Source organism: Trichechus manatus, unplaced genomic scaffold (genome assembly GCF_000243295.1).
Source record: "Trichechus manatus latirostris isolate Lorelei unplaced genomic scaffold, TriManLat1.0 scaffold00001, whole genome shotgun sequence".
NCBI classification, from domain to species: domain Eukaryota; kingdom Metazoa; phylum Chordata; class Mammalia; order Sirenia; family Trichechidae; genus Trichechus; species Trichechus manatus.
The window spans coordinates 36,880,262-36,903,695 of NW_004443937.1; the positions used below are offsets into that span (position 1 = coordinate 36,880,262).

The window sequence follows — 23,434 nt, forward strand, 5'->3', positions numbered from 1 at the left end:
GTTGACATGTCATGAGGTTGTTAACCATTGTCATAGAACAGTATGTGTACTAACTGTTTAATGAGAAACTATTTGTTCCGTAAACCTTTATCTAAAGTACAGTTAAAAAAAACACTGACCTAAAAAAGAAAATGATAGCAGGAAGAGAGGGATTCACAGATGAATTTGATCTTACTTTAAATAAACAAGATAAATCCAATGTTAATTTAAACATTTCCAAACACTGATAAAGTTAGAAACCTCCCAAAATCCTTTAAAGAAGCCAGCGTATCATTAATGCCAAACTCTGATAAAGATACATAGTACAAAAAAGAAAATTTCACTTTTGACAATAGATGAAAAATTCTAACTAAAATATTAGTAAATTAAATTCAGAAATGAAACTAGAATAAGCAACAAAGTAGGGTTTATTCCAGGAATGCAAGGATGGTTCAATATCTGAAAAGCTGTCAACAAATTATACAAATAAAATCCAAAAAACCATCTAACTATATAGCTAAAAGATGGTGAAAAGACATTTGATCGAATTTAGGGGTTACCCGTAAGTAAACATCTAAATAAATAGAACGAAAAGAAAAAGCTAAGTAAAATTTAAAATTCTTAGTAAAAGAGGGTAAAAATAGGAAAAAATACTATATGACAGTGAAAATGAATGAACTAAATTTGCATATATCAACAAAGATAAATCTCAAACGTTATCTCAAGCAAATTGCAGAACAATGTGTATGGTATAATACGTTTATATAAAGAGTAAATGCGTGCAATGAACAACAAGATATTTGAATATATCTATAGTAAAGATGTAAAATTATACATGTGGATGATTTAAAAAATAGTAGTTTGTGGGGACCTATAAAAAGACTATATTGTTGTTGTTGTTAGGTACTGCCGAATCGGTTCTGACTCATAGTGACCCTGTGCATGACAGAATGAAACACTGCCCAGTCCTGCGCCATCATCACAGTCGTTGCTATGCTTGAGCCCATTGTTGCAGCCACTGTGTCAGCCTATTTCGTTGAAGGTCTTCCTCTTCTTCAGTGACCCTCTACTTTATCAAGCATGATGTCCTTCTCCAGGGACTGATCCTTCCTGATAAAATGTCCAAAGTATGTGAGATGTAGTCTTGCCATCCTTGCTTCTAAGGAGCGTTCTGGCTGTACTTCTTCCAAAACGGATTTGTTTGTTCTTTTGGCAGTCCATGGTATATTCGGTATTCTTCGCCAACACCACAATTCAAAGGTGTCAATTCTTTGGTCTTCCTTATTCATTGTCCAGCTTTCGCACGCAGATAAGGCAATTGAAAACATCATGGCTTGGGTCAGGCGCACCTTAGTCAAGGGGCCGTCTTTGCTTTCCAACACTTTAAAGAGGTCTTTTGCAGCCAATTTGCCCAATGCAGTGCATCTTTTGATTTCTTGACTGCTGCTTCCACGGGTATTGATTGCAGATTCAAAAAGACTATAAGATCTATAAAAAGGGTTGCTGTGAGTCGGAATTGACTGAACAACAATGGGTGAATAAAAAGACTAAGGTGTGCCTGACCCAAGCCTTGGTGTTTTCAGTTGCCTCATATGCATGTGAAAACTGGACAATGAATGGAGAAGACAGAAGAAGAATTGATGCCTTTGAATTGTGGTGTTGGAGAAGAATATTGAATATACTATGGACTGCCAGAAGAAGGAACAAATCTGTCTTGGAACAAGTACAGCCAGAATGGTCCTTAGAGGCAGGGATGGCAAAACTTTGTCTCACGTATTTTGTACATGTTATCGAGAGGGATCAGTCCCTGGAGAAGCACATGGTGTTTGGTAAAGTAGAGGATGAGTGAAAAAGAAGAAGATCCTCAACAAGATGAGTTGACACAGTGGCTGCAACAATGGGCTCAAGCATAACAATGACTGTGAGGATGGCGCAGGACTGGGCAGTGTTTCATTCTGTTGTACGTAGGGTCGCTGTGAGTCAGAACCGACTTGATGGCACCTAACAACAATAACAACAGCATACGTTGCTATGAATCAGAATTGACTCGATGGCAGCAGGCTTGGTTTTTTGTTTTTTTTTTTTTTATACGTAAAAAGAAATTTTAAAAAAAGGATATAAATAATCGGGATTTTGTTAAAAAGGTGATACGAACCTGATGCCACTAAACATACCAGTTCACATCAGTATGTCTTCTTCTATTCCAAGCTCTCCAAAAACAAGCTGCTTTTGATTTTCAGCTTTCCATGTAGTTTGGCTCCCAGGAGAAAACTCAACTTGTCAGGCCTGTACAGATAACCTACTCTGCAGATGTAATATGGAGCCCTGGTGGCGCAGTGGTTAAGAGCTACGGCTGCTAACCAAAAAGTCAGCAGTTCGAATCCACCAGCCACTCCTTGGAAACTCTATAGGGCAGTTCTGCTCTGTCCTACAGGGTTGCTGTGAGTTGGAATCGACTCGATGGCAACAGGTTTTTGGTTTATAGACATACAATATCGTTATAAACAAGTAGGTTGACATTCAAATAGAATTTTTTGAAAGAAAAGACAAATGGAAGAGAGAAAGCCACATGCCTGGTCCTGGGCCTTAACAACCCACTGGTCACTTCTCTTTTCTAAACCTACAAACTGCTTAGCCAGAGCATGAGTTTTCTGGGTCACACACCATTACAGTAACCCACTGTTGCAAAGCTTGTTTTTATAAACTTCACCTGTAACTCCTGTCAGCTCTTCGTCTGTCCAGGTCCACTTCACCAATATCTGTTCCTTGATTAAGCCCCTATCAACAAAAGGCCTATTATGAGCAATTTCTATGGCATCTTTCTTCTGCTTCATGCTCCAACTGCACTGAATTAGTTTTATTCCCTGTAATAAAACAAACAAACTCTGGCCTCTAAGCACTTGGCACATGCTGTTTCCTACTCCTAGAAACCTTTCTCGATCCTTCTGCACTGGACTAGAGGTTTCCTTCCTGCCAGGGCTGCACCTTGCACTCATGATACTTTGAAAGAGCTTGTCAGCTCCCTCACTGAACTGTGAACTGTGCAAGGACGGGTACTGTGTCTCTCTTGTTCATTGTAGAATCCCCGCACTTGACCTGGCACATACGGGTTGAATACGTTTTAAAATGCCCCATAGATCTTCACCCACCATTTTACAAGTCCCTTCTACCACTTTTTCTCAAGCAAGATTTTTTTTGTTTATTGTTGTAGTTTAAGTGAAAGTTTACGTTTCAAGTTAGTGTCTTATGCAAAAATTTATACATACATTGTTATGTGACCCTAATTGCTCTCCATATACTGTGACAGCACACTCCTCCTTTCCACCCCCGATTTCCCATGTCCATTCAACCAGCTCCTAACCCTCTCTGCCTTCTCATCTCACCTCTGGACGGGAGCTGCCTATTTAGTCTCATGTATCTACTTGAGCTAAGAAGCACACTCTTCACGAGCATCATTTTATGTCCCACAGTCCAGTCCAATCTTTGTCTGAAGAGTTGGCCTCGGAAATTGTTTTAGTTCTGTGCTGATAGAAAATCCAGGGGCCATGCTTTCCGGGGTTCCTCCAGTCTCAGACCATTAAGTCTGGTCTTTTACTAGAATTTGAGTTGTGTACCCCACTTTTCTCCTGCTCCATCAGGGACTCTGTTGTGTTCCCTGTCAGGGCGGTCATTGGTAGTAGCTGGGCACCATCTAGTTCTTGTCTTAGGCTGTTGAAGTCTCTGGTTTATGTGGCCCTTTCTGTCTCCTGGGCTACTACTTTCCTTGTGTCTTTGGTGTTCTTCATTCTCCTTTACTCCAGGTGGTTGGGACCAATTGATGCATCTTAGATGGCCACTTGCAGGATTTTGGCAACCTTTCTCCTAATCCCAGAGGCTTAATGTGAGGATTGGGAATCGAAAAACTTTGTTACCGACTGCTCTTTTTATTCTACTGTTCTCCTTAACCTGTCTAAGCTTTAGTTTCCTCATCTTAAAAAAAGCGAATCATTAGACTATTACCTACCTGTAAAAATGGCGTGACAGAGGCGTCTGACCTCCGCTAACTTCACAAGGGAGAAGGAGATTCAAGATCTACAGTCCAAGGCTGATTCCTCTGAAGCAGAGGTCAAGCTTACTTCCACCCTCCAACATTTTTACCAATTCTGACACCAGACATCCCTCCCATGGCACTCTCTACTTCTCTGCTGGGTTTGATAATTTGTTACACTGGCCACACAGAACTCAGAAACCATACTCATAATTACGGGGTTTATTAGGGAAGTAGCAGGTTACAATTCAGGATACATTCTTTGATCAGGACAGCCTCTTCTCAGCCATGCCCGCAGGGCAGGCCTCTCTCTCACCCTCAGTCCCATGGCCTCTCGGCCCAGCCTCTGCCCAGCTTGCGCAAGTGTTACAGAGCTCTTTAGCTCCAAGGGTCATGGATCAGTGAGCTTAGCTCTGTCATCAAATGTCCGGAGGCACCCCACTCATCAGCAATCCTGCTGGCCAAACGTGCTCACTTTTCTCACTTTGTGGGCTGGGAAGCCCATGGCACCATCTCCTACTGGTCTCCTGGTTTTGCTGCCTCTGCTGCCCTGTTTCTCTGCTGCTGTTTCTCTCCATCTCCGATGTTAACAGCTCTCTCTCTCTCTGTCTCCTGGGTCTAGGAGGTTCTCAGTGCTGGGATCCTGTGTCCTAAGTACTTGCTCCGCTACTTTTCTTCTTTTCTTCTTGGTGATAGTCAGGTTGCCCCTGTCCATCTCTGGGATGGCTCATTTTAAGCCTAGTGGGATGGCAAAACTGACCAATCTCCTCATTAGGGTTCCGTACACCTTATTTGCACAATCTCACCCCCACAAGGGTGCCATGCACCTTATTTGCAGTATTAGCAAGCTTTCCAGTCCTCTTGGTGGGCCATAGGCACCTCATTTGCATAGTCCCACTCAGTCATTTGGTGGGAGGTACGAGACCATGGCAAGGAAGGACATGTAGAAGCAATCCATTGCACTGCCCTACCTCAAAGGCTTGAGGGAACATTGAAAGAATGTATATAAAGTGCTTAGCTCAGGGCCAGGTACTGTTATTATTAGTAGAACCCTGTGAATCATTTATATCATCTTTGTTTGCCATTAATAGGGGAAATCACAAAGCTGATGCAGCATAGACTGCACCAAATTCACTGAGTTGACGTGAGGGAGCCTTCCTTGTAGCATGACAGTCTTCTTTTGTTCATTTAAAAATGAATTCTCAACCCAGGCTGTGCACCAAAATTACGTGCAGCGCTTTGTAAAACTGCAGATGCCTGGACCCAACCGTTCAGCCCTAAGAAGAAGAATTGCTAGGTATGTGGCCTGGACATACCTATTTTTAAAAAACCCTGAGTGATTTTGTTGTACAACTGCTTTTAAGAACCCTGCTCAATTAAATTCTTGGCAGCAAGTTCCCCTTCTTACCCTGTCTGCTTAGAATCCATTCTTGCTGGCTCTATATCTGTGTTTCCAGCAGCTTGTTTGTTGTTTCCTACCGAATGTCCTGTTGTTACCTTGTAATTACTCGGTGTAAACCTTAATTTCCCCTTCAAGCTAGAGGATTCTACTGACTTCCCAATTTCTTTTATTGCTCCATCATTCTCCCGGACACAGTAGCTAAGAATCTTGGCATCCCTTCTGGATCCTGTCTCTTATCTCCAGCAGCTATGTCACCTAGTCCGTTTTCCTCCCTTTCCCGCTAATTCCTATTATTCTGTTGCCACCCGAGAGTGTTGCAGGAGCTCCCCACCTCTGGCCACCATACTCTGCTAACCCACTGCTTGTGGAGTATCTTTGTAATACAGCTTTATTTATGTAATTCTCTTGCTTTTAAAAGCCTTAAGTAGCCATGCCATACTGCAGAATAAAGTCTAAAATGCTTAATTGTATACTCGAGGGCTGCTCAAAATGTCAATTCAATCTTTTGACTTTATTTCCCATTACTCCTCTTAATATATGTTAAGTGGTTAAGCTGGACTAATTAGAAGTAATATGGTATATAGAAACAATTTTTTGAATCCTAGATCTTCAAATGAGTTACTCCAGCCTCTTTGAACTTTAGTTGCTTTATCTGTAAAATAATTTATTCCTTTTTAATAGCTGCATAATGGGTAATTTTAAAATTATGCTTCCATTGTTTTTAGTGTTAGTACACTGATGCACAAAAAACCATCTTTTTATTTTTGTTGTTGTTGTTAGGTGCTGTCAAGTTGGTTCCGACTCATAGCAACCCTGTGTACAACAGAATGAAACACTGCCCGGTCCTGGGCCATCCTCACAGTTGTTGCTATGTTTGAGCCCATTGCTGCAGCCACTGTGTCAGTCCATCTCACTGAGAGTCTTGCTCTTTTTTGCCGACCCTCTACCAAGCATAATGTCCTTCTCCAGGGACTGGTCCCTTCTGATAACATGTCTAAGATATAAAAATAGCTATTTATATGGTTTGTGGCAAGTAGCTAACGTGTATGGCATATTTCACATGGGGCCTGGCTCCTAGAGTGCCTTGAAATGTAGATTCTTTAACCTCTCTTTCCAGTCTCCTCCAGCTGCCCTTCTTGCATGTACATTCTCACGCACTTTTCTGGTTTCTTTGTTGCATGCCATTCTCTCTGCCTTTCCTTCCAGGATTGACAGCTTTTGAGATCCTAGTCATTTTTCTTTTTGCCCTTTTCATAAAGCCTTCCCCTGCCCTTGTTGTTGTTGTTGTTAGCTGCTGTTGAGTCGGCTCAACTTACGGCGACCCATGATCGGTGAGATCGGACTGTTGTGATCCTTAAGGTTTTCATTGGCTGAGTTTTCAAAAGTAGATCGCCAGACTTTTCTTTCTAGTCCGTCTTGGTCCGGAAGCTCTGCCGAAACCTGTTCAGCATCATAACATGCAAGCCTCCCTAACAGATGGTCCCCTGCCCTTGTTCATTCCAAATTTCCTTGTTGTGCCTCATGTAGCATTTGTGATTTTTTTACCCTGTGTTGTTAGGTATTTCTGGTTTGTTGTCTCTAAATTGAAATCTCCTCAAGGACAGGGACCTTAATCATCTTGGTTTTTCCTGTCATTCCCAGCATATTACTTTGTGCCAGCAGGTTCTCTGAATGTTTATTGAGCAAACACGTAAACCCAGAGAACCACCATTCCTCATAGGTGAGTTGAAAAATAAGCCAACGAGCAATATCTTTTCATAGTATGCTAGAGAAATAAAGTAGCAAATGAATCCTCATACCTAGAGAAAGGATTTCCCCCACCAAATAGATAGAAACAGGACTCCTTGGAGAAGTAGTTGACTCTGAATCTGGGGCAGGAAATGTGCAAAGTGAGCCTAGAAGATTTTGTCATACCAGAAGGCAGTGAAGACTGATACAGTCCTGTCAAAAGACTCGGGAATTAACATGAAGTAGTTCCCACTGGTCAAAGATGGGACGATTTGAGCATCACATAATAGCAACAACAGAGGATCCAAATATATCAAGTATGTTGAAATCCATGAGCTTAGTGGTACTACAAAGAAAAAAACATTTGATCCGTTTTGGAATAACTTAGGAGGCCAATTTATCATTCTGAAAACAGATAAATAAAAGGAAAAAATAAAACATTTATCCTACCTATCCTGTAGGGTTGTTCCTCAGGGTAAAGAAGTAGTTGAAGAGGGAAAGTTTTTTATAGCTGAACTCCAGCTCACACATGAAGGATGGAATATTAATCTTAAAATGTAAAAAAAAAAAATTCAAAGAGTATTGTGTACTCAGCAAATGCTAGGTTCCCTGCCTCTTTTCTAACTTGGGAGGGTGGCGGGGAGACTAAGGATTAGAAGCTTTATGATGCTAAAAATTTAGATTGGAAAGTTCTTATAACTGCTTTGCCTTTGAATGCAGTCAGAAAGGCAAATAAGCAAATCATTTCCCAGTCTGGAAATGTTAACACCTCTCATCTAAGTCTTGGTTTTTGTAAATGTTGCTTGGGCTTTTATATGGCACTTCCTATTACTGCCAGTCATTTCAAGAGATCCTTTGAGCCACTGTCAAGTTTAGAGAAATATTGGCTTTTCTACTTAGTGCAGGAACGGAGATAGAGCCAGACTACAGCATAGCCAGAAGTTCCAGTCTCCAGTACAGGGCCTCCGATAGTTTTCAGACTTGTCAAAGCAGCACGCGTCCTCCTCTAAGTGGCGTTCGTGTGAGGAGGCGATAGAAAAGACTGGCTGCATACCACAAAATAAATATGTTAACTCAAAAGCCAAATAGTCTGTATAACAGAAAAAAATCACTGCACACATACAAATAAATGGCAGTCAGCTTGTATATAGTCTTAATTCTGATGTTTAATAAAGTCTTCTACTATAGCAGGTAATTGTGGATTTTCCTTCTGCAGATACCTGGTTTCCGTGATTCAGACTTTCATGGTTTAACATTTCTGAAACTTACATTGATTTACAGTGCATGTGTAATGTGGCAATTGTTTTTTTTTTCCCCTGGAGAACTTGTTTAAATTGTGATTTATATTCAGTTTTGTTTTTGAGTGTTGGAAATACGGTGATAATAATGTTTCAAGGTGATTTTTGAGAGCAAAATATGTTTTAAGAGTGCCTCATAGAATGCTTCTGAGCAGTATGTAAAATATTTTCTTCATAATACCAGTTCCTGCATAAGTGTGCCTAAAAGAGGGGAGGTGGGAGACTCTGATCAAATAACTTTGGAAAATGCACCTTACCTTTAGAACCTCATGATGGACACAAGCCCATTAAACTCTGAGAAAGCCTTGGTTTAAGAAAATAAAAGTCTATTTAAACCTCTTTTAACCAAGTGTTTCCCAAAGTCATCTGACCCCAGAATCCTTTTTTGTTAACACCTGCTAGCACTTCATTTGGGGAAATGCTGCTATGTAGAGTTGGGTTGCTTTAAATGCTTGCCCGTTGCAAATCAGAGCAATAACATTTCTATGCATCTATGTATCTGGTTGTCATGAGAATCTTTTTAAAGGCACAGTTGGCTGAACTAGCTTGTCCACTTAGTCAGATGTGGTGTCTGACTGCCTTCAGCAGTGCAGCAACCCTGTACTGCCCAGTCAGTATTAGCCTTTGGTTCTACTTATAGATTTGTGCATTATTCTATTAGTTGTGCTTCAAGGTGATATATCTGAACAACAGAATTCCTGACTTAATATACCACAGGTTGTCATCTCTGGCACTGCAGTTTTATTTTGTAACTCACTCCACCTATTTTTCTTTAAAATAACAATAACTTTATTACCAATTTAAATATATTGGTAAAGTGTTGGTATTGCTGGATTTTCTTATTGTGCTCCTGTATTTATTGTAGCCTGCTTATAGTAAATCTCTGGGGGAGCCCATAGAGCTGTTAAAAATCATCTCTTCCCTGTCTTCTGCCAGAGAGAGGAGGGGATTAGGAGGTTCTTCAAATGGAGATGAGCTCCACTCCGCTATCCTTAAAGTAAGAGACATCTCTACTACTGAGTAAGGGAAGCTGTACAATAGTAACCAGGCATTTAAACAATTCTTTTAAAAAATTGTGGTAAAAAAGTATATATGTAAGAAAACATTTGCCATTTCAATCATTGTTACATATAAAATTCAGTGCCATTAATTACATTCACCATGTTGTGCCACCATCACTGCATCTGTTTCTAAGTTTTTTCATCACCCTTAACAGACACTCGGTGCCTCTTAATTACTAATCCCCCTTTCCCTCTCCCTTCCACCTCTGGTAACTAGTAATAAACTATGGTCTTCATGCATCTCGCTGTTCTAGATATTTCATATAAGTGCGATCATACAATGTCCTTTTATGACCAACTTATTTCACTCAGCATAATGATTTCAAGATTCATTCATGTCGTAGCATGTATCAGAACTTTATTTCTCTTTATGGCTGAATAATATTCCCTTGTGTGTATGTACCACATTTCATTTATCCATTCCTCTGTTGATGGACATTTAGGTTGTTTCCACCTTTTGACTATTGTGATTAATGCTGCCATGAATGTTGGTATACATGTGTCTGTTTGAATTGCTGCTTTCAGTTCTTTGGATATATACCTAGGAGTGAAATTACTGGGTCATGTGATAATTCTGTATTAAATTTTTGGAGGAACTGCCAGGCATGTTCTTTGACATAGTCAATAAACATTGATTAAATGTGTACATGTAGTAGATACTCTGCTAAGTACTGGGGTTTAAAAAGTGAGAAGCAACCAACCCTTGCTGGCCTGAAAGAATTGAGTTTAACTGATGTGTAAATGATAAATATTCACAATGCAGTGTGCTTAATGTTACGAGAAGTAGATGCAGGATGCTCTGGGGACACCTAATTCAGATATGAACTTTGATGAAGGAAGTACAAAGTCTGAGCCTAGAGAATAAGTCACATTTGGCCATGCAGGCATCGCGGTAAAGAACATCATTGACAGAAGGGACAGCTTGTATGAAAGGCATGGGGTTGTGAAAGGTAAGGTGTTTGGAGTTGTGCAGGTGGCTTGGTTTTGCATAGAAAATCTGTGGTAGCAGAATAGAAGGTGAAGCCAGAAAGGATGGCAGGAGCCTAGTGGTGCATTCTATGATTGCTATACTAGGCAGACAGTTTAGAATCTTTCCCATAGATGGGACGACATCTGTTAGTTAATGAAAACTGATATTGAATAAACTGCTAAATTCCTTACGTTTAATGTGTATTTCCAGGTGACAAGGCAATCGTATTACTTTATGTTTATAATATTATTTTGGTGATTTATGGGCATGATCATTTAATAAGGTATACCCATATAAATACATTAGCTCTGTTTTTTAAAATCAGCTTTATTGAGGTATGATTTACTTATAACACTAACTTTACATACATAATTCACTCAGTTTTGATAATTGTATATAGTCACATAACCACTGTTCCAGTCATGGTAAAGTATATTTTCATCACCCTCATTAGCTCTTAATCAGAGTTAGTTTGGTGAACTCAATAAATTAACTCTGAATCCTGGAATATATAATATCTGAAGAACAGAGAAATAAAAACCATCACCCTTAAAACCAGAATTTTTTTCTTTTCTCTGTAAAACCCACACACAAAAAGAAGCTCTGTACAAGTACAGCTTCTGGGGGGTTAAAATCCATTGCCATCAAGTTGATTCCGACTTGTTGTAACCCTATAGGACAGAGTAGAACTGCTCCATAGGGTTTCCAAGGCTGTGTAATCTTTATGGAAGCCACCTGCCACATCTTTCTTCCGTGGCGCGGCAGGTGGGTTCGAACCGCCGACCTTTCGTTAGCAACTGAGCACTTAACCACTGCACCACCAGGGCTCCTGTTGGAGTTATGTCTCTTGAAATCTTCAGTAGGAAAAGGAAGAAGTAAGAAGCAAAGATGAAAAGTTACTTACAAAGTGACTAGTGTGATGTTATATAAAGATGTTTGATAGTGGTTGGTAGGGAAACAACCATCAAGAAAACACAACAAAAATTTTAAAAACTGAACTGAGAATCTCAGACACTTAATAGCAGAGAGTTACAGAGTCGCTTTCACTTGTCTGGGATTTTAGTTTTCTCATCCACAAAATGGAGATTGATAGGCATATTCCAAACTGTATTATGGAGAATTTTAGAGTTCCGTGAGGTGTGGAAAGGAGTTATGGGCTGGGAACATGAGAATTTGGGATAAGGGCTATATTTTAAACTGAGGAATAGGAGTTAGCAGATGGGGGACAAAGTGCGTTTCCCCTGTCAAGTGTTTTTTTATGTAATCAGCTGACCTTTTACTGACTGTAGAATTGGAGGGTAGCACACTTTTTCAAAACAGACCTTTCCATAGTCTATGGTGGAATTGTGATTCATTCTGGACAGGGATGAATTTCTCTTGGGTAATGAATATTGTCATTAAATCACCAGGTTTATTTTCTTTCCCAGAAGTTGCTACGTTTAAGAACAAAATACATGTTTAAATATGAAGGGTATGAAGTGTTATATTTTTAAGCAATTACTTTAATCCATTTTGTTTGTTTCTATCAGTTACCCATGGATGTATTGTTTCCACAATAAAACTTTTTCTACCAGATGGTATGGAAGCCCGGCTCCGCTCAGAGTGAGTATAATTAAGTGCTGTGAAGTTTTTGGATTAATTACTTTGGTTAATAATATTCTGGATGATGGTATAGTGTTAATACTTCAGGATTATTTTAATTACGTTGAAAAAATTGAAATAGTACTCTTTGAAGTATAATACACTTCAGTTTAACTACTTTTTATATTAGTTGCAATTCTAGTAAATAATAGTATATAAGGAGGCAGAGATTATTTTGTTGCCAGATTTGACTTTACAGTTTATGTTCTGATGGATCATTAGTTATTTGTCAAAATGTTCGGGGTATTTAAGTTATTGGTGAGTAATAATTAACTCCATTCCTTTTGATCTGCATTCAGTATAAAACTTCTTAAGCTATGCTTGCCTATAAAGTGAATGCCAGAATCACAATCTCATAGGACCTTGAGGATGTTGATATGGTTAGTAACTTATTTTGGTGGGAGTTTCTTTCCCAATGTCATGTTTATTTTTTTATGAGGTAGTGGAAAAGTCACTTAGAGGAGGACAGAATTTGAAAGGGGAAAATTACTCGTAAAATGTAAATGTTAAAATGATCTTGTGCTTTTCACAGATAATCACTGTGAAGTGTTGGGGGGAGCTGAGCAATCATTAAATGTCAACATTTTTATTTTAGGGGAAAACTTTGAATATTTTAGAAGATTGTTTTCTATGCCCAACACAGTATTTTCTGTGTTTCCTAAGCAGAGACAAAGATCTGAGGGTGGGAGGTTTAGAGAAGCAATAAGCTGAAGGCAAAGTAGAGTAGTGAGTAGAGAAAGAAAAAGAGACAGGCCCTTCCATTACTGCGATAGTCTGTGCTTTCATTAGCATCATTATATTTTATGTTTCAGTTAGAAGCTACTACATATCTTTAAGCGTATCTGAAGAAAAGCAGAAATTTGAGAACATTTTAAATTTAAAACATTACTTTGGTTCCTGTCTTAAATTACAGTTTAATTTCATAATAGAAATTATTAGTATTAATAGAAATTTTTAAAAATCCATTTTCTTTGTGACTCAAGTACAAAATCTAAAAATTGCAATCAACTTTAGTAACTGTAATGTTACTCAGCTTTTATGAGTTAAGAGTTAAGGTTTTAGAAATAAATGTAACTATTAATCAACAAATACTGTATGACTTCTTAACGACCTTGATGTTTGCATTTGATAATGAGATTTTTCCTTCATGGATTCAAAAGCTTTGAGCAGTTACGTAAGGAGTCATCTGTGTTCTCAAGTTCGATCTAGTATGGCATGTGAATTTTTTTAGTCTCTTTCAGTGAACTGTGTCCTTATCCCTCTTGTTTCCACAATGCTTTTAATCTTTGCTCCTGTTTCCTTCTCATTGTTTGGTTTTTCTTACGTGGTTGAACCTCAGCATCACTTAAAATGTTACCGGTTTCATTGTACATAATCTGGCTGACTTCTGGAGAAAATGAATTTTGAACAGGCATTTCTCTAGAACTGAAGGAAGATCACATGATCTTTAGAGGTAGATAGTCTGGTTCAAAGTCCAACTCCACCTGTTTTATGACTTGCTCAAGCCTCACTTTCCTCATTTGAAAAATGAAGACAATATAGTGCCTATTGAGCAGGAATTTTATGAGGATTAAACAAGATTGTGCAGTTAAACAGCTTAGCACAGTGCCTGGCATAAAATAAGCACATGATGAACATTAGCTGTTTCTATTATTAGAATTTAATATTTTTTAGCAATTAAGGTGTTTTGGGGTGTGTCAGAACGATTTATAGTTTACAATTCATTGTGTACATAAAATTCAGTGCTTTTTAAGATCCTCAGTGAGTAGTTCTCAAAAAACTTACTCTTTTTCTTCCTTGATTTTTTAAAAAATTTTTATTGTTGTACTTTAAGTGAAAGTTTACAATTCAAGTTAGTCTCTCGTACAAAAATTTATACATACATTGTTATGTGACCCTAATTGCTCTCCCTGTACTGTGATAGCACACTCCTCCTTTCCACCCCTGACTTCCCGTGTCCATTCAACCAGCTCCTAACGCTCTCTGTCTTCTCATCTCACCTCCAGACAGGAGCTGCCCATTTAGTCTCATGCATCTATATGAGCTAAGATGCACACTCTTCTTGAGTGTCATTTAATGTCCCATAGTCCAGTCTAACCTTGTCTGAAGAGTTGGCCTCGGGAATGATTTTAGTTCTGGGTTGACAGAGTCCAGAGGCCATGCTTTCTGGCGTTCCTCCAGTCTCAGTCAGACTGTTAAGTCTGGTCTCTTTACTAGAATTTGAGTTCTGCATCCCGCTTTTCTCCCCCATCAGGGACTCTCTGTTGTGTTCCCTGTCAGAGTGGTCATTGGTGGTAGCCGGGCACCATCTAGTTCTTCTGGTCTCAGGCTGATGAAGTCTCTGGTTTATGTGGCCCTTTCTGTCTTGATTTTTATTATATTGCACAAATAATTTTCTAATAAGAATCAGAGAAATTGCCTATAATCCCTCATCCTAACACTAAATAACTGTTCCATTTTATTTTTTATATTCCCTTGTATTGTTTGTGTATAGGCACATGGAACTTTTCCATAATTCAAACAAAATGTACCTATATCCAAGATAATTTTTGTAAAATACAAGTATGTGTCATTTGCAGAATGATATGCTAGATTTTTAGCCTTTCATTTGTTAACCACATTTTCATGAGAATAGAAGATTTTGTACTTGAGTCACTAAGAAAACTGAATTTTTAATAATCTCTGTCAATACCAATAGCTTCTGTTTAGACTTCTTAAAGTTCATTTCCCTATATGTGCGTATCTGCAGAGAAAAGAATATATACCCAAAATGGTTATCTCTAGATGCTGGCACTGGAAATTTTTATTTATTTCCTCATAGTTCACACATTTTCCTTAATCCATATGTTATTTGTATAGTCAGGAAAAGGAACCTATTACATTTAAAATGTCTATTTCATTTTTATGGAGTAGAGAAGAAAAATTAAAGTTGTAAATAATTTTTTTAAACCTACATTAGGTACCAGCTCTGTTAGGGCCTTGTAATAGGCTGTGGGGATGAAGAAGTGAATTGGTCACAGTTCCTTCCCTGTGTGTCTCAACCAGTCAGGAGGAGAACACAGACTTGTAATCAAAGAAGTATAGCAAAGGGTCATATGGGCTCATTGGAAGTCTGTACAGGTTATGATCCACGCTCAGAAGGGAGGTGGGTGCTAGTACTTCATATTCCAGTTTATTCAACATTTTAGTGTATTTGTGACTAGATGAATTGGAACAGTTTGTAGGGTATTTGCAGTTATTAGAGTGGGATCAAAATCATTCCTGATTTTTAAGTCATGCTGGATCAGTTTCTCAGCAGCTTACACATGATTAACCAGTTGAATCTAGGAACCTTACCCAGTCACTCTTCAAGTTGGACATCACCAGAGTCACAGCTAGGATATGGAGTGATTAGCAACTGATAGGGGACGTGGGTGGCATCCTTGCTCTGTGTCCCCTCTACTCACCCCCAATACACATACAGTATCTTACAGAGCACTGTAAGGTAGGGGCCCTGGCTTCCTTAGCTACTCTGTTCTTTATTTCATTTACTACCCTTTATTTATTACATTTACTACTCATAATAATCCTATTGCATTTGTTTTATTATTATTATCCTCATTTTATGGATGAGGAAGCTGAGACCTATAGTGTTTAGGCAATTTACCCAAGAGTACACAGCTGGTAAGTAGAGCTGGAAATTAGACCCAGCCAGTATAGCTTCTAAGCATGTGTGCTTAACTGCTACAGTATACTCCCTCTTTGTAAGTAAAATTTTATAATGCCAAAAAGCTAGTTAGTACCAATTAACACTGCCTATGTAATTTTTTTAAAGTGATATACTGTGTTTAGTTTCATACATATATTGAAGATTTCCATTGTTAAAGTATGAGATGGCTGGGTGAAGAAGAACATCACTGCTGTTTGATTAGGAAAAGTTGTTCTCCACTGGAAGAAGTTTCCAAATTACAGACATTCTTTCCAGTAGAACTTTGCTTTTTAAGATTGCCTTTATAAGAATGAGTTTAAAAGAAATTAATTTATACATTCCAAAACTGAAAATGAATAACTTAAGGAGTGCTTCTTTTCTGTGCAGAAGATCTTATAACTGAAGAATTCACTGCAGCTCTTATTAAGTACTGAGTATGCAGAAGACATTTAATACATTTTTGATTTTGAAGTTGTTTTTAGAAATACAATGATTGTGTAAAAGCTAGGTTTATATTTTCATTACCTTGTTTTCTAAGAATTCTATACATTTATGAAGAATTGCAAAATAATTCACTTTCTTTTAAGAATTACATGAAGGCAAATGGCATCAACTTTGGGGTTGAAGATATGCTGGTACACTCAAACTCTATTTCCTCTGTCAGGAAATAAGATAAAAATTCTAAATTTTACTTTTCAGCGTCATCCATGCCCCATTACCAAGTCCTGTTGACAAAGTAAGTTGCTAATGATTATTTTTTTCCAAATAGGTTTAGCTATATAGCCTTGGGAAGTGTTTTTGTTTGTTTTTAATATGCTCTACCTAGGAACTTATTTCTCTTTTATAACAAAATATATAGAATGTATGTAACTATATAGTTATTGTAGTCTTTAATATCTGGAGAATTTAGGAATAAATTTTGGGGGGGGATAGCCTTTGTTATTTCAAGTAATCTGTTGACTGTCGTCTAGGACTACCTGTTTTGTGCCTATTCAGAGGTAAGGAGTGTTAGTAATTTTTATTCTGAAACACTGTTCTGTCTGCAAATGTTTATTAAAGCTTTCTACCCAAATAGTTCAGTATTTGCCCACACATGGAAATATTGGCTCCCAGAAGTTGTTCTTTTATTGTCCTTGAAGATTTTAACCTGATCTTGTTAGAAACTTTGAGCTAATTGCTTGTTAGGAAATATTTTTCTTTTCTTCAGAAATAATGGTGTATTAAACCATAGCTATCATTGCTAAATAGTGGGAAAAAAACGCATCTTTTGACATTAATGTAGCTGTTGAGTTTTTTTAGTGTAGTAACTAAACTATATGCCTTCCTAATTTATTATCACTGTTGGAAAAAGTATTTCACATTTTTTTATTCATTGGAAGAAGAATGAAAGTCTGCTTGAAACTGAAGTTCCCTGTTAGCTTCCTTTGTTAGAAGTTAGAGTGACCACTGCTAACTCCAACTTCAGCAACACCAAGAATTGTTTCAGAAGTAAATAATGTCATTGCTGGTTTAGGACTAACTTTTAAAAATAATACCTCTTTGTCTTCTAGTTATGATACTAATAAAAATATACTTTCAGAGCTTAGTAAGAAATGATGCTCTTAATACTTAGAATTTGATAGTGTTGAGGATGTGGATAAATATTGCAGCAATCCTTTAGTGCCTTTTTTTTTTTTAAGAAAAAAAAAATAATGACATGGTTCTATGTTTCATAGCCTTAAAAAACTCCTTATAAAAGATACCTCTTCTAATACTCTTGAGTTCTAAGCAGTTTGACTATTTTGTAATGTTTAAACACCATTATTCCCATATTTTTCCTTTTAAAAGCTACTTACAGTTTTTTAAAGAAAAGATAAAAATATTTTCATTGCCTCTACCCATTGGACAAAATGTTGTATTTCATGTCCTGCCACCCCACACATACGTAAATACCATTTTGAAGATGTCTACTTCTAAATGAATTGTAAATTTATGACATATTAAAGCATTATTTAAAGATTAATTTTCAAGGAGAGAAAAATAGATCTATTAATTTAGGAAGTATTATTTCTAGATTTAGAAAAAGCTGTATTGCCTTTGTGCTATAAATCTGTAATTTGATTTATCAGGGAATGTTTTCATAAGTAGCACTTGTTCCACCCTGCTTATAAATCTCAAAATGGTCAGCATAATATTATAATGTGATTTAAAATTCTAGACAGAAATATTTTGAGAACCAAGGAAAGTTGCTAGTTTGAAAAACAATTTTTATTTTGTATATTTAAATAAATAGATATTTTAAGGAATTGGTTGGGCTTTAATCTTTTATAAAATGTTCTGTGTAACTATTGACATGATGTCATTTTGTTTTTAGGTTGCTGCTAACACTCCAAGTATGTACTCTCAGGAACTATTCCAGCTTTCTCAGTATCTACAGGTAAAAATGAATCTTGATAATTCCTAGTCTTTTTCCTAAAGGCAAAATTAAACAACCTAGATTTGATTTTGCCAGTTCCTAAATATTGAGTGAAGAACTATTGGCTGGATACTAATACAAAAATAAAATCTTTTTAAATAAGAACAAAATATTAAAAATAGGTCCTTTGAAGAAAGGATAAAAGAATCAGATTGTAAGTCTAGAGGAGATAAGGTTCTGTGCAAGAGAAGTTTTGTTCTTCAGATATGAGGAAGTTCCAAAATAGTTCTTTATCAGTAGATGACTTTTAAATAAAATTAAACCTGGAAAGATTTTTTTATTTAATAATATTAATAGCAAATGGTTATATAGCACTTACTATGTGCCATAGTCTGTTCTAACACTTTATCTATATTAATTCATTTAATCCTCACAGTAATTCTAGAAGGTAGATATTTTACCTCAGTTTTCACAGATGAAGTAACTGAGGGACAGGAAGGTTAAGTAAGTTACATAATGTCACATACCTAGTTAGCAGTAGAGCTGAGATTTGTACTCGGCAGTCAAACCTCAGAGTCTGTGCTCTTAACCACTGTGCTGTACTGCTGGATCTGTAGAAAGATCTCTTGGTAGGTCAGATACTTGGAAAAGGCTCCTGAAGAAGTTAACACCATATTTAAACAGTCATGTAAGTCTCTGAAAAGGAAACAAGTGTTATATTTTTCTGGTTTTCATAGATTTGGGCTGAATGTAGTCCTTGTTATTCTGGTGAGGGAGCATGGTTAGGGAACACCATGGATCAGAAGTTTGGAGATTGATGTTTTTGTCTGGTCTCTGCTACTCAATTAGTTCTGTGAGCCTGAATGAATCATTTTATATGTGTAGGCTTTCAGTTGCCTTTTGTTTAAAATGTTTACCACCAAACCAGTGATACTGTGTCCCTGTGTTGTTTTACATGAATTAATTACTGAAAGCAGTTCTACCTCAAGAATGTACGCATCTACTAGATGGTACCCGGCTACCACCACTGACTGCTCTAACAGGGATTACAATAGAGAGTCCCGGACAGAGCTGGAGAAAAATGTAAAACAAAATTCTAACTCATAAAAAAGACTAGACTTACTGGCCTGACAGAGACTGGAAACACCCTGAGAGTATGGCCCCCGGATACCCTTTTAGCTCAGTGATGAAGTCGCTCCTGAGGTTTACCCTTCAGCCAAAGATTAGACAGGCCCATAAAACAAAGCGAGACTTAAGGGGCACACCAGCCTAGGCACAGGGACTAGAAGGCAGGAGGGGACAGGAAAGCCGGTAATAGGGAAACCAAGGTCGAGAAGGGAGAGTGTTGACATGTCATGGGGTTGTTAACAAATGTCATAAAACAATATGTGTACTAACTGTTTAATGAGAAACTAGTTTGTTCTGTAAACCTTCATCTAAAGTACAGGAAAAAAAAAAAGAATGTATGCATCTGTGAAAATGAACAGAAAGTTATCAGAGCATTAGATTGTCCACCTGGTATAATGTAATAGTCCATAAAAAACCAGTTGCCGGCAGATCCTCCACCTGGCATAATGTAATAGTCCATAAAAAACCAGTTGCCGGCAGATCCTCCACCTGGCATAATGTAATCGTCCATAAAAAACCAGTTGCCGGCAAGTCATTCTGACTCATGGCGACGTCATGTGTGCCAGAATAGAACTGTGCTCCTAGGCTTTCCAGTGGCAGATTTTTCAGAAGTAGATCACCAGGCCTTTCTTTCAAGGTACATACATAGTCAGCAAACTGAGCTTGTTAACTCTTTACACCATCCAGAGACTCTAATCGTCCATAGAAAAGCAGTTTTACATACTTGCAGTGTAGTAGAGTATTTAAAAACTTCTACTCTAGCCAGAACTCCCTGGATTTGATCCCTGGCTTTAACTTACGATCTGTTGGGAAAGTTGTTTAACCCCCTTTGTGCCTCATTTCCCTCATCTATGAAATGGTATAATACTCACAGTAAGTCTGATGTGTCACTGTTCCTTTTCCAACTCTTTGAGAAAAAATTACACTTCACAGTCTTTTTGGATACACCCTTTTTGAATTGCTAAAGTTCTAGTGTAAATTGTAAACTTTTTGAATACAGGACTGGAATAGGTACCTTTCATGCTTTAGAATCCTGAAAGTATTAGATTTTTGTTAGGATGTAGTTCATGGAGTTCTAAAACTCTAAACAGAATTGAGTAAACAAGGTGAAATTACACCCTCTAGTGGAAGTAGACTGTGAAGATATTATTAGTTGGTGGTTTTGTTTTTAAGTAAAACTTTTGCATCATCAGTATAACTTCCCGAATACTGGCAATATTTTAGAGGCTTAAAATAAATGTGGCAAATAGTCTGTTTTTAAATCTAAGCTATGTTGGAATGTGGGTTCTGAGGTGACATGGTTTTTATTAGATTCCTTAATCTATACTTTTAAAGTTATATTAAAAAAAAGAGTACCTCTAGCTCTAATTAGACCAGGTTTTTCCTCATCATTATTTATCAAGGATGTGGAGAGCAGTAAATTCATGCGTTAGCCCTTAAGTGCTGTGTTTGAAGCAACCACTTCTTTGTTGAAGTGGCTCAGGGTTATTAGAGTAGTAAGTGTCCTCTGGATAATGACAGGAATAGAAGAAAGTGAAATTTAAAGAAGATGTGCCAAAACCATGGCTGAATGCTGTGTGAGCATTTTCAGCTTGGTGGAGGAGACCATCCTAACAGCTGTCAAATGTTAATAAGTCACCTAGAGATCAGGCTTTGCTAGCCAGCGTCTTTCTCTTTAAAATATTCCTTTGGAGCTGCCAAATAGTTAAACAGATAACTCCTTGGCCTCTAATTTACATTGAACCAGCATTTGGTGGGCTCTTATTTTTGACATGTTCAGTTGCTGCTAGGTGGTAGGCAGTCAGGGAGAAAATCAGAACATCTGAAAGTACAATAGGCTGTGAGAATAAAGCAATCTCTCTCTTAATTACAGGCATGCTCCAAAGTATAGGTATTAATCTCAGGTACATTAGGAAAAATACATAGCTTTTTAGGTAACTTCGTTTCTTTCTCTCTCCCTCCCTCTCTCTGTGTATGTACAGGCCTAAAACATCTGCTAGCTTCTTCTAGTTTACTTTGTTGTTTTTTCTTTTTAAACTCTTGTGAATTATGAATAAAAAAAAGACAGGTGACTTGTTTTCTATGTTATGAGGAAGCTGCAGCTAGACCACCCCTAACGGCAGTATTTATAGCCCAACAAATGATTCAGGAGGCTAAAATGATGGGACCTGTACATATTTGACAAAGTAGATTTATCACATTTGGAAGTAAGGTATAAAGTGGGTATGGTATGAGAATATTTTCAGAATGTGCTGCAAATTGTTTACTTCTCAAAGGAATCATGCTGAGTTTTATCAGAATCTCTTTTGTGATTTTTTGTATTAGGAGGCCTTACACCGGGAACAGATGCTGGAACAGAAGTTAGCCACGCTACAGCGGTTACTGGCCATCACCCAAGAGGCTTCAGATACCAGTTGGCAGGTATTCAGTTGCCTTTATATTCAAGAAACATTTAAACATAGTTTAACATACCCTAGATGTTGAGTGAACTAAAACTAAAATTTTGTAGCAAGCAAGGACAAAGTTTTTTCCTAACTAATGAACAAATGTTGAAAATTAAGTATTTTTCAGCAGATATCTTTTTTTGGCAAGAGCAAGCGTTTTTATATAGTTAATATTTAATTACCCTGTGGTTTTATTTATTTATTTAATTTTTCTTCAACAGGCTTTAATAGATGAAGATAGACTCTTATCACGGTTAGAAGTTATGGGAAACCAGTTACAGGCATGCTCCAAAGTAGGTATCAATCTCAGGTACCTAAAGAAAAGTACATAGATTTTTTTATATAGCTTCATTTCTTTGACTGTCATTGTGACTAGATGCTAAAATTTTTATACGTTTTCACCATTCTTTTTAATCTTTTGTCATTATGGGGAATTTCAAACATATATGTAAGTACGAAGAATTGTGTGATGAACACCTATGTGTAAGTCTCTTTTTTCTGTTACAGCTGATACTATTTGAAAAAACGCGACCATTTTCCCTCTAAATTTCCCACTACCTGGATTGTTATTTAAGCAATCTTCTAGCTCACTCTCCCTCCCCATAAGTTGATAGTTTGATCTAGAGATTTGATCTCATTTAGATTATATGTACATATATATTTGTTTTATTTTATTTTTTTGCCAAGAACACATCAGAGATAATAATGAGTACATCCATCAGGAGACAATCTAATGTCTAGTTAGCTCTCTTTTTGAGATACTAGTAATGATTGATGATCCTTGCCTGGATCCATTATTTCATTAAGGATTGCAAAAATAGTGATGTTATAATTCTGTGATTCCTTCATTTATTAGCAGGATTATTTCTATAAAGAGAAACCTGCCCTCATTAACCATTTGGTTACCTTGAGGTACACTTTCTTTAGAAAAAGCAGGATAAATGCTTTTCTCCCTTTATTTACTGTATTTCAAAGTAACGAGTTGGTTCCTTTTTATCCACCACATAATGACCATGAGATGGTTTTCCCCTAATTTAGGTTTAAACATATTTTGATGTGTTTCAATGTATTACAGTTTTTGTTTTCTTATCAATGCTCAAATTATTCCATCTTTGGCCTGTGGGACTCTCTTCAGATTGGCTCTTTAGTCCTTTTGATAGAATCATGGACAACTTTGAGAGCTTCCTGCTGTCAAACCAGAAAAGATGTTCCAGGCTCATCTTTTGTATTTCTTTCTTTTGTGTGTGTGTGGTAGATATTTCCCTATCAACATTCTTCACATGTCATTTTGTACATTTCTTGACCCAGACCTGGAATCAATTTTTTCTCCAAGATATTCTTACTCCTTTTAGTTTAACCATTGTTTTAAAATGCTTGGTGCCATTGAAAGTAATTGATTATTTTTGCCCATGAGTGTAAATATTGTGGCTTGTAGATAAGATGACAAATATAAGAGTAATTCATTTTGTATATTTGAGAGAAATTATCAGCTTCCTTTGACACTTTTTTCTATTGGAAATGTGAATTAATATATTTGTGAAGGCATAATTTACTAATGCAACTTTTTTTTTTTTTTTAATATTTTATTGTACTTCAGGTGAAGGCTTACAGAACAGATAGTTCCTCATGTAACAGTAACACACATGCTGTTTTATGACATTGGTTAACAACCC

General features: G+C 37.3%; 1 protein-coding gene across 17 annotated transcripts in view; it reads left to right on the plus strand.

Annotated features, from left to right (window-relative positions):
* The window catches only part of SLMAP (sarcolemma associated protein), a 148,913-nt gene that overhangs the window by 72,157 nt on the left and 53,322 nt on the right, over positions 1–23,434 (plus strand). For 16 of the 17 annotated variants that reach the window (XR_002823310.1, XR_002823309.1, XM_023727552.1 and 13 more), the window contains exons 3-7: positions 11,995–12,067; positions 16,494–16,530; positions 18,148–18,210; positions 21,643–21,738; positions 21,983–22,054. Coding sequence is in view for 15 of the 17 variants with exons in the window: in XM_023727552.1 (XP_023583320.1) it covers positions 11,995–12,067; positions 16,494–16,530; positions 18,148–18,210; positions 21,643–21,738; positions 21,983–22,054 (341 nt within the window). In the remaining 2 variants the exon portion in view is untranslated. The other variant, XM_023727613.1, reaches the window with a different exon arrangement.